The sequence below is a fragment of the Pseudochaenichthys georgianus genome, chromosome 3, assembly GCF_902827115.2.
Source record: "Pseudochaenichthys georgianus chromosome 3, fPseGeo1.2, whole genome shotgun sequence".
NCBI classification, from domain to species: domain Eukaryota; kingdom Metazoa; phylum Chordata; class Actinopteri; order Perciformes; family Channichthyidae; genus Pseudochaenichthys; species Pseudochaenichthys georgianus.
In genome coordinates, this window is record NC_047505.1 from 3992275 (window position 1) to 4010551 (window position 18277).

The following is an 18277-nucleotide window of genomic DNA, read 5'->3' on the forward strand; positions in this document are numbered from 1 at the left end:
TGTTATTGGTTCTGATGTGCTCACCATGTTCATGACGGTCAGCAGGAACCTCTGCGCCGCCTCGGCCCCGTGGTACTGCACCATGTCGGAGTCGGCCACCACCACCGTCTCCACTGTGTAGGCGTCGTGCAGGCGGATGGCGTTCCTCCTCCCCCGACCCTCCTCCCCCACTCTGGACATCTTGTCCTTCTTCTTCCCTACCATACACAGGAAGAGAGACACAGAGAAAGACCCAGCGTCAAACAGCAGCACAGAGACCTTCTTTACACTGCAGTGTGCTAGATATCTGTGCCATCGAGTTACCCCAAGCTGAGCCAGCTACGGGGCAACGTCAGTCAGGAGGGTTTGTGTTGTAGCGTTCTGGTCCCATGACCAGCATAAGTCAGTCCATTGAAAAAGGTATTGAAATGCCTCTGATTGAGTAAATAATCCGAGCACCCTTTCCACCGCTGCAGCATCTCCATTTGCAGAGCGACTGCATGTGAAGCAGACTGGTCCACTTCCCGTGTGCAGAGACATGGACTTAGGTGTCATAGTATAGGGAGGCAAGTGTGTTTGTATAGGGTTCATACAGGAAGGATACTGACCACATACTCCTCATTGTACTGAGTTTTCTGGTTTATTTTGTATATTTATATTTGGTGGAAATACTGTCTTTATTCTCTTTAATGTTAAAACGTTTTTTGAATATATTTTATTTGTATTATTGTTCTATTATTCTCTCACAACTTATTTCCTCATGCTGTTCGCACCACCAAACCCGACCATAAACTCAAATCTGATTCTAAGTCTAATAAAGCCAAGACAAAAAACATGTTCTCCGTTTTCTTAATAATATAGCTTCTGACACGAGATATAAACCTCAACATACTCTATATTCAAATACTTAAACAGGAATGAAATGAAATACACCCGGTATATGTAGCTGTGCACACATGGTGAACTTAGTCAGAACGTGTGCTGACACTGAAAGTGTCTGTTTATCTGGGTTTGGCTCACGTCTAGTTCAACAACTAACCTCCTCCTGATGGTTCCCATAGCAACCACTCTGGAAGGACAGGAATCCAGAATTTCTAAATGCTTTATTTTGGAAAAGGCTCTGAGTCTTCAAATGGTTTGCATTTCAACAAAACATTTGATATTGTTTAAGAATCAACACATCCACGACACCACGAATCAGATCCCTGCATCAGGAGACGCTCATCTGGAGCTGTCATCAGAAACACACTGATATACAAACCCTCTGCACTGCGTGGCGCAGGGGATAGCACCTCAGTCAGCTGAGAAACAACTACATGAACATCGCCCATAAACTGAACCCCCACAACAACAGCAACCCCCGCCCATAGGAAAGGAACTAAGGTCAGAGTGTGTTTCAAACAAGGACTGTCAGATTCTGTGACAGCATTCCAAACTTCCCGTCGAGCATTTGCATTGGTGGGAAACTGTGCCACCCCAACATTCACTCCCTTCGTCCAGCGGTCAGTGAGCGCTGACATGTAGGTGGGAAGAGAACTCTCTCCTAAGCTATCTGTTTCATCCTTAAAATCTACCTTGGATCATTCTGCAAACACCAACATACATCTGATGCTAGCATTTCTTTATACAGAACATTGTGTGTGCATGGAAAGATAAGGGAAAGATAAGGGAAAGATAAGGGAAAGAAAACAGGTTGATATATGGCTAGTTTTAGGCGACTCACTTTACTTGTATACCGCGCCCCGTCATTCTGCATGTGGGTCCTGATTACCTCCCGCCCGTGACAATAATGAGCTGACAAAATACTTGGCTCACACCAAACTTAGATCCTCCAGTACATCAATCCAGTTCTTCATCTTCCTCACCATCATCATTATTACTGCTGACATTAAGTCGGCTTTAGGAGGTTTGAACATTCCTCCATGTATTGAGCGAGCTGGGAGCTCCAGTCAGTCTGGGACTGCTTACTGCAGCCACTCAGCGAGCACGTCTGCAGGGCCGGGCTCTTCTGTTCAGCCCATCTGGTGTCTGTTCCGCTTGTTTCCTGGAGCGGACTGATGGGACTGATGGCAGTGCAGCGCCAGAGTGCAACACTGCAATATGGATTCACCCAGCACAGACTCTGGACCAAGAGGACTCAATCCATCGGAAGCCAAACAGCCATCCAATACATTCCTTTGTGTTGTTTGAGTCTCTATGTTTGAGGAAAGACGTTGCGTTACTTGCCTCGTCTGCAAGGTTTTGTAGAATACTCATTGTAACTGGAAGGAGCAGTGTATGACTGGACTGGAAACACAATGACTGGGGACCTGAACTGGTTCTAGGACAGCTATTTGGGGTTCTAGAGAGCCAGAATGTTTACATGTGACTTAGGCTAGCTATGAATGCCTCCCTTATCATGGGGTTATATTGTTCTCTCATATCACACTTTAAAAGTCTGTACAGTAATTACCTGAACTAATCACGCAACCTATTTGATGTTGCCCTGCCAAAAAACAACATGTGGGCTTTCTTGATTTTCAGGGTTGGTGGTAAAGGTTTGATTAAGTTTAGGCTACTACAACTCTGCCATGGTTAAGGATAGGAATAATTGAGGGCTTTGGGCGATTTTGTGGATTTCTTCAAGTCCCAACTCAACTCAAGTGTAAGCTCAGAGAAAAGACCACGAAGAGCAAGTGGTCCCATGAAGTTGCTACATATCCCACCCAGGCAGAGCACTGAGACCCTCAGCATGGCCCAGTGAGCCGCTCAATGCTTTAAGGGAGACCACCTTGTGAAAGGAGAGACAATAGGGTGCTTTGAAACCAGCAGCAGCCCCCCAGCAGGGTTTCCGTTAGCCGGTAATTACCGGTTTTTAGCTGGTAAAATTTATAAAAAACCGGTAAATTCAAAACCTCCCGGTCAAAATGTCTGGTAATAATTAGGGAGGCTCCGATCGATCGGCCGCCGGTCATTATCGGCCGATATTCACTCTTAATAGTTTGATCGGTGCTCTCTGTAAAGGCCGATCAGGAGAGCTGGATCTGATCGATATGGACATAAACGCAAGTGAAGTGTAACCGGACGCGAGAGAGAGATCAGATCGGCTGCTGAGTCAGACGGAGACACGCAGCTCTGCATGATCACCTGAAGCCCCGCCCTCTGTTTAGCGAGCTGCATGAGAAACTGACGGGCTGTCAGGAGAGAGAGAGGGAGGGAGAGGATCCGTTTCTCCCGTGTTATTATTCAAAGTTGATGTAAACTTCTGAATAATGTACGTTATCTACTACAAGTAGTTTGTTTGAATGTAATAATGATGTTGTTTGTTGTTTGTGGAATCATTTATTGAAAAATGAATCTGAATATTTCGATCTGTTACGATTATAAACTGAAGCAATATAAAAATGAGCCCCGTGAACTGAGTTTTAAACTGAAGCATATCTGCTCATAGTCCGGTAATTACCTGCTAACGGAAATTCTGCTACACAACTATTATTATTATTGAAATATGACCGGTAAGTTTCAAATTAGTCCGGTAAAATAAATTCTGCCCGGACATTTGACCGGCGAGAAAAAATCCTAGCGGAAACCCTGCCCCCCAGGGAACAAGAGTCTGCCTACACAGCACTTTGTGGGACAACATATCTTTCTGATTTGGTGGTCATGCCACAGCGTGCACGTGCATGCATGCGCGAGTCATGGTGAGATATCTGGATTAAGAGGTTGCTTTTTCTTTGCACAGAATGACAGAAAGGCCAAGGGGGGGTCTTTCCTAATATGAAACCAACTCAGAGCTTAGTGCATGGTTAACAAATAATGCATTCTTTTCTTGCTGCGCGTCAACCTATGGTGTCAACCAAGGAATTCACGTTACGCTGTGGCATAGGCACATAGGCATAGTCGCTGTTTGGCCATAAGGCTCAGAGGCAGGGTTGGGAGGGTTACTTTGTAAATGTAATCAGTTACTGATTACTGATTACATGGCTCTGAAAGTAATCCGAATACAGTTACAGTTACGTGTCTTAAAAAAGTAATCGTAATCAGATTACTTTTAGATTACTTTTGGATTACTTTCTTTTTCCATCACAGATGGGTATGTTTTGGTGAACAGGAGACACAAAAAGCAAAAGGAAACTGAACGTGTTTTTACTGTTTTAATGGCGTATCAAGAGCACAACTGAAACATCACATCTGAAACGATGTAACAACATAATACACTTGTTGGGGATGCAGCTTGGGATGTGAGGAGTGAGGGACAAGGCTTAGAACGGGCGTGTCGCCTTCTGTCCTGCCAGTGTTGGCAGGACATTAATTAAAATGTCGAATTCGGACTTCATTTTAAGGACATTTCGGCCAGGGGTGTAGAGCTATAGTTTAAGCACCGGATTGGCAAAACAGGAGAATGTGTGCACCAGTCTGCCTTGATCTATGAATTCATGTCCGTGACACTCACAGTATCTGCTGCCCACAGCTGTTTTTTAGAAGGAAAATCTCCTTCACTTCATGACATCTCTGCAGCGCCAGGAGGCAGCGGGAGGGTTAACTCCGCCTCTGAGAAGACGAGCGAGCCGCGCAGTGCCTTTCACGCACCGCCTTCACTGTATACCTTCAGAAATAATCATTAGTAAGGCTAAAGAGCGACCGCAGGCTGATGTTTTTTAACCACATACACCTATATATACACACACACGCGCGATTTAAACGCAGACTTTTGTTCCTCCATGTTTCGTTGTTATTGTTTCACTGAGCGAGCGGACCCGCGATTTTTTTTCAAACGCTTTTTTGGTCCATCTGCGGTGGTTTTGTGGGCTGTGATGATTCGGCTGTAAAGTTACTTGAATATTACATGTTGAGAGGAAATCTTTCCACCAATAATTCCAATAAGTAATCCAAAATGTATTCACTTCAGGTTTACGAAAGTAACTGTAATCAGATTACTCGTTTTTCAAATGTAACGCGAGCTGAATACAGTTACTTGATTTTTGTATTCTGATTACGTAACGCCGTTACATGCATTCCGTTACAACCCAACCCTGCTCAGAGGTTACTTAATCCCCTACACCAGGGGTGCCCAACCAGTCGATCGCGGGGAGATCCCCAGTCGATCGCGAGATGTGTCTAAAAATAGAACAACAATATTCTGTTTTATCGTTAATGTCCTAAAACATAATCTTCCTGTGCCAGAATAATGCACATGAACGCATCAAAGCTTTGTGATTGGCCGGCGTGACCCCATGTGTGGGGGCGTGGCTGGTGGGCAGTGGGCACTAGTTCGCTGACGTTGTCCGTGTCAAAAGGAGTGACAGTCCGCACACACAAGACCGCAATTATGGCAGAAGCAAAAAAGCCCAAAATATATAATTTCACTCCGAGTGGGAGGATGATTATTTGTATCTATTCCAATTCAAAGTCCATCTGTCTCATCTGCAATGCGAGCGTGGCTTTATCGAAGAAGGGTCATTTAGGAGCGGCATTTCAAAACAGTGCACAAACGCTACGAGACGGAATTCCCTCCTAATTCTGCCCTACGCTCCAAAAGGGGGAGGGGCCTGAGAGGACAGCTGAATGCACAGCAGTCCATTTTCACCAGGCCCAACAACAAGAGCAAGGCTGCTCCAGAGCATCTTATCGTGTCAGTCACGTTCTTGAGAAACACATGAAGTCTTTCAAAGACGGCGAAGTTGTGAAAGAAGCTTTCCTGGAGGCTGCCGACGCACTTTTGGGGACACTAAAAATAACAGTAGCATTTCAACAGGTTTTTGATATAATAAAAACTCAAGTTAGATACCGTTATTAATCAGCTGTAAGTTTTAGTTTGTTTGAACTTATTCATGATAATTATTGTACAAAATGGTATAAGAATGCAAACTTAAATTGATTATAGTCTATCATCAATTCAGGTTAAGAAACTAGTGTTGCTTGCATCCTATTTTAAAGGCATTTCTTTTTATAATCTACTAAAATGCAACAAAAAAAGGGTTTGATTTTATTAATTTTGTCTTTTTTATTGCACTTCAGATCTGAGTCGTCTTATTAGTAAGCCTCATTTATACTTTTGTAGCAACACTATTTTTATATAATGGCAAAGAAAGGGTTCAGAGTTTTTTCTTTTTTCCTGTGTCATATGTGGCAGCACTGTTCAATGTTTCTTGAAGACATTACCCACTGTAGTGTGACGTGTGAATAAACTCCAACTCTGTCTCAACAATACTGCTGTGTAACTTCAGTTAAATACTTGTATGTGTGTAGATTAGAAAGAGGTAAGATAAAGGATCTGCAGTATTTTATGAAGTATTAATTGTACAAAGGTCAGTTTTATACAAGTAGAAGTGTGTATTTACCTGGCTGTCAGTAATGGCTACGCCTCTCTACTTGGACTGGTAGATCTCGGCAGACTGGCAACTTTAGAAGTAGCTCTCGGTTCAAAAGAGGTTGGGCACCCCTGCTTTAAACCAAAAGCAAATCTTTCAACCATTGCTACTACAGATAAATTGCTGGATAATGTCCAAATGTGTGCTAGGTGCAGCACCTTGTACTGTATCGATAGATACAGCTCAAATGCAAGCAGTGCTTCCTAAATAAGGGTTCTGTAGGGGAGCAACTTGCGACTGACCAGATGCAGATGTACAGTAACCTGAGGGCAGTGTTCACCTCAGGGAGTTTGGCTGTCCTAAAATAGACATGAGCTGCAATAATTGTAAGGAGAACTCTATATAATCACAATTGTTGTTGCATTTTTATTTTGAGCAGATCTTATAAGCACATTAACACAGGTGTAGAAAAATAACGTCAGATGATCCAAGAAAAAGATCTTTTCTGGGCGACAAGATGAACTTGATTCAAACAGCCTGAGTGAAAAACTAGCACTGATGTTTTTTCAAGATAAATCCATGAGGGAGACCCTTGTGACTCATCCCACTGGGTGTAAGAGTATCTCCTCAGGACCAGAGGGAGTATGGGGCTCTGGACTTGGTCTCCAGCCATGAAAGAAGCAGATGCCTGGGCTCCACTGTTGCTTTAACTTCCTTTTCATGTTCCCTGCTGACTGGGTGACAGTCTCAGATTCCACTCATAAAGCAAGCATGTCATTACTGTAGATAGACTGCAGTACGACTTAACAAGTAACCTAGCTCAGTGGTCAGGAGCAGCAAGTAAAGGAATCAAATAATAGTTTTTTCATAATTGATACATATTATCATGCGTGACTCACCAGTGTCAGGTTAAAAGAAAATCAATCTTTATTTTTAAGTACAGGGAATATCTGTAACATAACCTTTAGTTGTAACAGAGCTAAGGTTATCGTAATAACTTGGGAGAATGGTGATATTAGGGATGGTTTTCAAAGGGAATTTATCAATACCGTTTACGATACTACCGTCGATGCCTATTGCTACTCTAATACATAATATGAACATATGTAAAAAGATTCACACGGTTAATGTATTCCTTATTTTGCAGGAATAACTGTATTAATATAGTGTTTGAACTTTCCAGAAGGGAAAAGTCAAAGAAAAGAAAGGAACAAAGATTTAGGATCTCCCCTGTATTATTGTGCATACTGTAGTATGTTGACTTTGTTGTTGCATGTTGACTTTCCCTGGAACAAGTCAAGATCTTCCTTACTGATAGTACCTCTAACACAGGCATGGGCAAACTAAGGCCCGCGGGCCATATACGGCCCGTTGGGCATTTTAATCCGTCCCGCCGAATATTGGTACAAAATTGGCCAAATTATAGTAAAGACCGCATTCATTTAGCCTTTTTCCTGCAATAACCGGCATTTCAGTTGATCCCACTAGATGGCGCACTCTAGACACAACCGGCAAGATCTAAGAACCAAATACGTCACGCTTACATTGGCGGGGGTCGAGATTAACCTGAGCAATAACAGTTCATGGCGAGTACAGCGAAGACAAGTTGTAACAAGCAGTAGCGCTGAGCAAAGTGACTAGAACGCGACCACACACTTATATAAAGTCAGGCAACACTAACCAGGCTTAGTGTGATTCTGTTTATTTGACCTTACTTTAATAACCATCCGTTCACTGTTATTGACCATTTTGAAGAGGCAGACGTTTTCCTTGTTTTGTAATATTGCAGCTATCGGGTGGAATCAATACATGGGCTACATGTGGCCATCACAAGTACATTCATAACGAAAACTACGCCGGTAAAATATGCGTGTAGAAAACGGCTTATGCCACAATATAATAGCAACAAGTAGTTTAGACCACGGGTTCTCAACTGGTCAGGCCTCGGGACCCACCTTTTACTTGGTCAATACATCGCGACCCAACATTTTGAAGCACTCAAATCTATTCAACAAAAAATCGTGCTGTAATATATACGCTTTTCAGCATACAATATTAATAAAAGTGAAGTACAGTGCATATATCCCTTATATCCCTTCACAGAACTAAAGTATGCTTTTAAAAAAGGTTTAATGAGATGATGGAATCAAAGCTGAACTATATAAAAAGGCACACATGCTGAAAACCCAACCCCAGCAGGGGGTCTGGGGGGATTCTCCCCCAGGAGATTTTTAGAAATACTAACAAACTATGCATTCTGGTACACTGAGAAGAAAATAAATAAATCTATTACTACCCGACATATTAATAATATTTTATGCCATTGTTTGTTTTTCACTTTGTTCTGACATCTTGCTGCGAGAAGAGTAAAGAGGAGATAGTCTGTGTGTAAATTGTGGGCAAGGGTAGATAGCTCCCATTGTTCTGTGACCTGTCAGTCATCAAACCGGGGGTCATATTTCATTATGTGTTCATTTCTATCTGAAGTTGTACCCATGGATGTATAAAGAATAGTTCTACCGCAAAGTTATTCTCCGTGGGGACTTCCGGCAACAATCTTGATTCTGATCAAAGGCCAGAAGACTCGAAAAAGCATCAGCAAAGATGTTTTATTGAGAAGATGATCACTATGTGACAGAAGTTTTCAAAACCGTTTATGGTCTCCGGTACTTCCAGTCCAACGCCTACTGCATGCACAGCATTAGAAAATCGGGCCTTCAAAATAAAAGTTTGACTGTTTCCCCCCAAAAAAACAAAAAAAAATTCTTCACTCATACATCGGCGACCCACTCGAAACGGGTCCTGGGTCGCGACCCACCAGTTGAGAACCACTGGTCTAGATAGTCTGATTAGCTTCGGTTGCTATGCTAACATCACCTGTAGAATGCCAGAGAAACTTTCATAACAGCGTTGTGATGCCAAACAGCTTTCAGACTAAAACACATTCACTTATGGGGATATTTATCAGCTGCTTGTGTGACAGTCAGACAGTGAAGACTTTACAGCGGCCGCTGCCGCGAGTTAACGGGAGAATAAACTCCGGTGGACGAGCAGCGCTGCAGCGGGCGGTAATGCAGCTGATCCACATTAATAAACACTACTCCACGGCACTCTGGAGAAAGGTATAAGGTTGGAGAAGTAGTTCTTTAATTTAATCTGGCTTCGTATGATTAAAAACTACCCGACGCAGTCCTCTATTGATGTTGTTGTGAGCGGTGTTGCAGTGAAAATCAGCGACGTAAAACGCTGTGTGGGTCATAAGAAAACACGTAAACGGTTACGTCATGACGCAAACGATGACGCAATAATTCACCTTTGAACCTACTTCACCTGAACCTGCATCTGTAACAATGAGTGGACCAAAGAAAAGAAAAGTCGACAATGTGTGCCGAGTGTTTAATGAGGAGTGGACAGCTAAATATTTTTTCACCGATCTGCTACTGGCCCGGCCCGTCTGTCAAATGTAAAACTCATAGTGGCCCCCGAGCCAAAAAGTGTGCCCACCCCTAGTCTAACAGGAGGCCTGAACACAGAGCGCAGGTTCCTCACTGACTCTAGTTAACTCACAGGACCGCTGACATTAGTCTATGCTTCTGCGGCGATGATTCTTTATTCGATCAACTTTCGGCTGTGATTTGGTGAAAAAACTTTGAACTGGACGACCTTTAATGCTGAAAGCAGAAAAGTACTTCATGCTGATGTAATTTAGTGAAGGGAGATTGTTGTTTCTATCCTTATTGGAACGAAGAGAAGTGAAGTAGAGTAAGACAAGTTTGTTTCCTGAGCCAGACACCATTTTATATAAGTAAGCCCATGCCATGTTCCTGTTAGTGTTTACTACCTGTCTGTCTTCTGTTGATATTTCTGACGTCCAACACTATGTATTTTAACCCCATCTAAAAGACGCTGAATTGAAGTCTCCTTTATGCTGATGACCTGGTCCTGCTGTCACACCCACCCAACCTGGGACGTGTCAACCAACCCAATACTGATCAGTCAGAAACGTAAGTAGGCTCAAGTCCCGCCTCCCCTTCAACAAGGCAGCACAAGAGATTCTCAATTCCACCTCTGAAGACCTCTCCAGAGATGCATGGTTGGCGGCTGCTTGGAAGCAGGAGTGGGAGCTAGCCGGGCCCTCCCGCATCCATCGCTACATCTGGGACCCAGGAGATGGCGCCATAGGAGGAGACGACCTACTACGCCGGCAATGGACCACACTAAACCGCCTACGAACTGGGGTCGGTCGCTTCAAAACATCAATGAAGAAGTGGGGCCTGGCAGACAGTTCTGCATGCGAGTGAGGTGACCCTGAACAGACTGCCGAACATATAATAACCACCTGACCTTTATATAGACCACCCTCGGAAGCCAGCCTCTTCGACTTAGGACCAGAGATGCGGGCATGGCTACACGGCACCGAGTTGGACCTCTGACGTTACACGAAAGAAGTCAGAAACGTCCCAGAATACAGGGACACAAGGACCACTTTACAATTGGAAACAAACTTTGTCAGACAAAATGATTAATTCAAGATTTCAAGAGAAATAGGTCATGCTCTTTAGTCTGCTATAGATTACATGATTGCTCTGCTGATGTGGTAGAGCCTCTGGGACACAGAACACATTCAAGAAGAAATAACCTTTAGGGAAGAAACTGCCAACTGCTCTTCATCAGAGTTAGAAAATGAAACGTACTGAAACACAAAGATCACAATTGTGTGGCTAATTGTCCACACAAACACTAACTTTACTGCCTTCCCTAAAGTGCAGCTCACAAAAGATCAAGAGCAAAGCCTTGTGACCGCAGGAGGACGCAGGGTCAGTGTCGGAATTTATATCTGATTCAGATAAATCTTCTAAATCTAAAATGTAAACAAAATTCTGAGTGTCACTGAGTATCAGTGGTGTAAATGTATTTCCTTACTAAGTACAATTGTGAGGTATTCTCCCTGAGTATTCTCTGTTTATGATACTTTATACTTCTACTCCACGACATTCATTTGACAGCTTTTAGTTCCTAGTTACTTTAAGATTTAGATGATTAGCTAAAACATAATCGAAAGTTCATTAAATTATTGAATGCACTTTGACATATATTTATAGGTTAAGATATCCAACAGCAGTATACAGTATACAGGGCTCCTGCAGGTTTCACCAACTCAAATGTAAGACTTTTTAAGACCTTTTTAAGACCACTTTGAATAGAATTTAAGACCTATTTCACGGCAAGAAAGTATGAAGGAAAATTGCTATGAAAGAAGAAATACGTCCCATAATTACTAACAAAGTAAATGTATTCATGTTCAACATAAGAACGATGACTGAACATAACAGCATAACGGTACAGAACTGTGTTAGACAAAAAGTGTGTGTGTGTGTGTGTGTGTGTGTGTGTGTGTGTGTGTGTGTGTGTGTGTGTGTGTGTGTGTGTGTGTGTGTGTGTGTGTGTGTGTGTGTGTGTGTGTGTGTGTGTGTGTGTGTGTGTGTGTGTGTGTGTGTGTGTGTGAGTGACAAGAGCTATATTCAGAGCTCTGCTGCCTTCACTTGTGTTGGTGTTGGTCTTTAGCTACGGTTAGTGATGGCAGTTTGACACTGAAGCTTCGAACGGAGCTTCAACCCTTGACTTCCTATTCCATAGAAGCAGTGCTTCGAAGCTTGCTTCAAATCACGTGACATATGACGTCCGAACCAGCAACTGCTTCATTTCCTGAATGAATCAACTCACTGGTTCGCCGTCCAATCAGGTGATTCAATGCACTGCCTCGGCTCGATTCTGACAGGTGACAGGTTGAAACAGGTTCAAATGTGAGCGCTTCAACACTTTATAACCGCTCTAAACAATGCGCAATGTGTGGGTTGCTGTCGTAGTTTACGTTGTTGCTGTTGAGCTGTTGTTGGTATTGCATTTGAATTGTATCAGTATAGAGCAAGCCAGGAAGAAAGATAGGTCGTTCTGGCTCGGGGAAACACTTACGAAATGTGGAGAAGTTGTGAACAAAAAGACAATGAGTAATATAAAAACACTTCAATAGTGTAAGGAATAGATAGCCCAGTGGATAGAGCCGGTGGCCCGAATGCGGCGATGTCCTCCGCGCAGCTGGTTCAATGCCCGGAATAGTTAAACTTTTAATCATTGCTTTTCAACTTTAATACTTTAATGACTGTTAAAAGGTCCTCTCCGCCCAAAAACATGTCCAGCACTCTCTAGTCTCTTCTCAATAACCCAATACACACAATTATCAATCTTTAATTGCAAATAGAACATGATATTCAGTCTTAGTGTGTGTGTGCATCGAATATTTTTAAAGGCAAAGATACGTTAAACCCACTGCAGCCTTGCACTTCGCCAGGAGAGGTCGCTGTAACTGAAGCTTTGAGAAATGAACCTATTTCCGACACAATTGTCCAAGTGGTTCGACGCTTCATTCAAAGCTTCATTTTGCCATCACTAGCTACGGTATTTAGCGTCTACAGCACCTCCGCTTTTAGGGTTGACGTAGACCCACACGTCGCCCGGAGGTCCCCCGATGTTGTTGTGGGAGCTGCTGCACTAGCTAATGCTGCACTAGCTAACGCTGCATTAGCAAAACAAACGCTAATTTATTTTGCAAAAGGTGCAGCAAAATAGGACGTTCTCCTCCACTGGTTTCAACCAAGCACTCAATTCGATGTTTTCCAACCAAATACGGTTGAACTTACACTTCCCCATATGTATTTGTAAGTAGATTTGAAGATAGCTTGGTTGCTAGGATACTAGCTGGGTGATCTCCGATAAGGGGCCGGGGGGAACAAAGTTAGTGATTACTGGTTCCATGTTGATTTATTTCAATACAAATTGTTGGGGGGAACTGAAAGGCTCTTACCCATGGATGTATAATAAGAACTGGATACAGCGTGGGACTCATTCATTCCTATGAGAGCTGCTCATTGGCGCATGAAGATAACATGGCCCAACTTTTGAAAGAGCGAAACGTCACAGATTACCCGTCATGCCTGAGAAGTACCCATATGTGCGCTCATAGAGCATGCGCAACTTTAACCACGCCCCCAAAAGGCTCGTTCACATTAAGCACGTCAATTTGTACACGTACAGTAACAGCACCTCGTTCATGACAGCATGGTACTGGATTGTTATGATGGATTTGATATTCTGTTCTTCCTTGTAAAGCGACCTTGGGTATTATGAAAGGCGCTATAGAAATCCAAGTTATTATTATTATTATATTGGTGGCCGCGGCAGTTAGCAGCTAGCGGCTAGCTAGTAATGATTCTAATGTAACCATAAATCGTTATGTACTTTTATATTACGCTGATAACAGGATCTAGTGATATCCAAGCAACAGAGCTTAATTTAGCATGATACTTTTGTGGGTTGTACATGAAACCACTTGGTAATATATATGTATTTTGAGTAGGGCTGTCAAGTTAACGCGTTAATAACGCGTTAACGCAAAAAAAAATTTGCGCCACTAATTATTTTAACGCGATTAACGCATGTGTTTTTATTTTTCCTCGGCTGCCCCGTAGTTTCAGAGCGCATCGAGTTTAAAATACCATCTACAAACTGATGCTGCTGACAGCCCCACTCCTGCCGCCCGCTTGTGGCAGACCACACTTCCACGCTCACCGGCAGGCACCGACTGGCCATCGGGAGGACCGGGAGGGTGTGTGTGTGTGTGGCCCGAGCGAGCGAGAGAGAGACCTTACGTGCATTGTTGTTGTTAGCATCTGGTGCTAGCTAGCTGCGCTAACGGATATAAGGAGCTGTTTAAATGAAAACAGAGCGCTCTATCCACACAACTGCGCCGAGCACTTGACTTTATGCAGGAAGCCAGACAGCGGGACATTGTACGAACAGTCAGCACACATAGTGCGTGCAACATGATTGCAGCGTCCAGGCAGCTCCCGTTCGAGCATATGCCTTGAGTTGCACATAGCTCCAACGATCCGATCCAACACACACACACACACACACACACACACACACACACACACACACACACACACACACACACACACACACACACACACACACACACACACACACACACACACACACACACACACACACACACACACACACACACACACACACACAATGTGTATTGTATTATTGTATGAGAGGTTCCAGGTTGAATTGAGGCGAATATTTGTAATGTTCAGAGGTTGTTGTGTTTAATATTCATGAGAATATTTGTCATTGTTCAAATGATAATAAACATTAGCATAAAGCATGTTTGTCCACTCATACATTGATAAGAGTATTAAAAACTTGAAACATATTCCTCTAAGGTACATTTAGAACAGATCAAAAATGTGCGATTAATTTGCGATTAATCGCGATTAACTATTTTAATCGACTGACAGCCCTAATTTTGAGTTATGATCAATTGTGATTTAAATCTTTATCTAAAAAGTAAAGCTGATGATGGATTACTGTGGTGGAGGTAAAATAACAATAGCCTCTTTCTCTTTGAAATGTGATGGAGTAAAAGGATAGTAACTGATTATTCATGTTAAGTAGCCCACAAGTAACTAAAACATATAGTACTTGAAGGAAAGGTGTAAAATGTTTCCATAAATACCAATATCACACACTAGAACACAGACTATAACACCCCTTGTTGTTAAATACCAACCATGTGCAATATATTTTTAATTACATTTTCGTAGAGCTTTGACTTTTTCAGCTGAATAAATATTATAACTAGATGGTTTTGTTCAGCATTGCCAGCTTCACTGTTGAGCGTGATGCTGTGCCCAGCATTCTCCTGTGCTCTGAAATCAAAATGTGGATAAGCATAAAACAACACTAAAATAAACACTACAATACAACTTGTTATTTGTTTTTTGACAACAAAGGTTGTTCCTTTGTGTGAATAAATATACAACACACAGGCTATATATATATATATATATACATATATATACATACATATATACAGTATACATATATATATATACATATATATACACATATATATACATATATACACATATATATATATATATGTGTATATATGTATATATATGTATGTATGTATGTGTGTGTATATATATATATATATCAGGGAGGGATGCAAACTCATCAGGTATGAAAAAGGTGACAAGGATCCGAGCCCCCCGACCCCACGGAATATCGGCTTTAAAATGAGGAATAACAGATGATTTTAGCACTCAGAACTCAGAACAACTAAAGCAGCAGTGTTAATAATAACAGAAATGCCAAAGAGTCACATCTAATAGAAATATATAAAAGCATTTATTTTAATTGTGTAGCAGTCCGTTTATAATTTTGGCAGCACTGTTAAGCATTTTGAAAATGTATTTTCATGCCTCTGTGCAAGGCTTAGTCTTTCTATCTGTATAGCCACTGGTGTAAAGTAACTAATCAAATCAAATCAAATTTTATTTATATAGCACATTTTTAAAACGATTTTTGGTCGAGCCAAAGTGCTATACATATAATAATTACCTTACAGTAAGGACACTTTACAGCAAATACAACAGCACAGTTTGTGCAGAATATCAGTATGAGAAAACGACACCCTGTGTCCTTTAACTAAGTTCATAAACTCAACAAGTACTATACTTGGGTACAATTTTTAGATACTTGTACTTTGTTTAAGTATTTCAATGTTTTGCTACTTTGTTCTTCTACTCCTCTACAATTCAGAGGTAGATGGTGTACTTTTACTCCACTACATATATTTAATCCCTTTAGTTACTTCACAGATGTGGATGAATGATGTGAAATATAATCAAGTGTTGAATCAGACTTTAGTTCCACCTGGAGTAAATCCACCAGCTACCCTGCAGTCTACAAAGTCATTCAGACTAGCTGCACCTTCACCAGCTTTGAGAACACTTTCATGATCAATCATTATAAAACATATCATATATATTTTTCTGAAATGGACCAATCAAACAACGACTACTTTTACTGTCGCTACTTTCACTATATTTTGATGAGAATACTTTTCTACTTTCACTTGAGGAACATTTTGAATGCAGGACTTTTACTGTAACAGAGTATTCCTATTCCTACACTCTGATACTTCTACTCAAGAACAAGACCTGAGTACTTCTACTTTTACTCAAGTACAAGATCTGAGTACTTCTAAAATTACTCTAGTACGAGATCTGAGTATCTGAGATGGCTCCCACAGGATTGCTGACATCCTCGTGGATTCATCTTCCTATTATACACACATGCATTTCCAAACATCTGGACTACCTATGTTGCAAATGTATTATCTTTTCAATTTACACACGGCATCTATTGCACGTCTGTCCGTCCTGGGAGAGGGATTCCTCCTCTGTTGCTCTCCCTGAGGTTTCTCCCATGTTCCCTTTAAACTGTGGGTTTTCTCCGGAAGTTTTTCCTTGTACGATGTGAGGGTCTAAGGACAGAGGGTCTAAGCACAGAGGGTCTAAGGACAGAGGGTGTCGTATTGTCAACCTGATATTCTGTACACACTGTGAAGACCACTGAGACAAATGTAACATTTGTGATATTGGGCTATATAAATAAACATTGATTGATTGATTGAGTACTTCAACTTTTAATCAAGTACAAGATCTATACTTATACCACCTCTGTTTATAGTCTATGAAAAAAACTATTAGAAAACGAAGGCTAGCGCTAACGTTAGCAGATAGTGACAATGTATGCTAGTTAGCTAGCTCAACGATTCCTTAAATAATATTGCGACAGAAAAACATTTCTGTTCACATCACGCTCTGCCGCTCCGACAGGGAGCTCTGCTATGAACACCCGAACGGTAAGGCGATATGGGTCCGTTCTTATTGTGCATCCATGGGTAAAACGCATGTAGTGCTAAACAGGTAACATGAACGTGCCTTGCGGCGAGGTCGCGTGGGTTATATGCGCGTTCATAATGCAGAGGGAAATAACTCTCAGAATAACGTTATTAGCTCATTTTACAACTTGAGGACCGAATGTTTTTAATAAGGGCTATACAAGTGTTCATACTGGGTAGTTTATTTAGTTTAAAAAAAATTATCCAACGATTTACAGACCACTCTTTCCCCATGTAGAGCACACTCGTGTTGAGACCGTGTCGCTGTTGGTCCTGTCCTGTTGTCTGCGGAGGCCCACTCCCACCTGTTGAGTGCGGCGGCTGTGCTTGGGTGGTTTCCCCCCGACGAAGACGTCGCGAGGAGACGGAGCGGCTCCACCAGCTGCTGCCTGCTTCCACCTGTCTGGTGTCTGTGGTCTGCAGAGGCCTGCTCCCACCTGCGGAGAAGGATTTTGCCACGAGAACGTTGCGGAGAGACTGGGGCCTGCTCCCGTCGGGCGTGTGCTGCTGTGCGGAGGAGGATTCGCCACAGCTGGGGCTTGCTTTCCACCTTTCCTGGCTGCGGTGTGGCTGAGGAGGAGGGTTCTTGCCCGGGAAACATCGGAGAATTGCACATTTCATGTTTCTGCTGTGCCTGTTTGCTGTTTTGGACTGTGGGAAGATCTCTAGTAATCCTGAGAGGTCTACTGGATTCAGGTCTGTTCTGCTACCCGCAATGGGCATCCCCTGCGGAGGTTCAGATGTGCTGCACAAACAATTGCCGGTTGTCTTGTCGCGGACAATATGCTCGACAAAATATGTTTGTCTTTTTTGTTTTCCTGCGATGATGGTTTTTCAGGAGTGCTTCTTAAGCTCTAATCACACTCTCGCAGACTTTTCCGGTGATTCTAAAGTAGATGACAATGTATGTGTGTCGTTTAAGAGGAAAAGATGCCTGTTTTTGTTGTTGTTATTACTGTCAGGAAATGTACAACCTAACCCTGGTCCGCCCAGTAGTAATAGTCAGATCGCTACTCCTGCTGATTTTAAAGCTAGGTCTGGGTTGAGTTTCATCCACTTGAATGTGCGCAGTCTGTTTGGTAAACTAGATTTTGTCCGCATCTGGGCGAGCTCGACTGATGCTGACGTCATTGTTTTATCAGAAACATGGCTAATTAAATCTATTTTGGCCTCTGACATTGCCTTA

General features: G+C 42.4%; 1 protein-coding gene across 1 annotated transcript in view; it reads right to left on the minus strand.

Moving 5' to 3' along the window:
• Positions 1 to 18277, minus strand: part of adamts17 (ADAM metallopeptidase with thrombospondin type 1 motif, 17) — a 219443-nt gene that overhangs the window by 162397 nt on the left and 38769 nt on the right. Inside the window, exon 4 of the mRNA XM_034079817.2 lies at positions 25 to 197. Within this exon, the coding sequence (XP_033935708.1) occupies positions 25 to 197 (173 nt within the window). The remainder of the gene's footprint in view (positions 1 to 24; positions 198 to 18277) is intronic.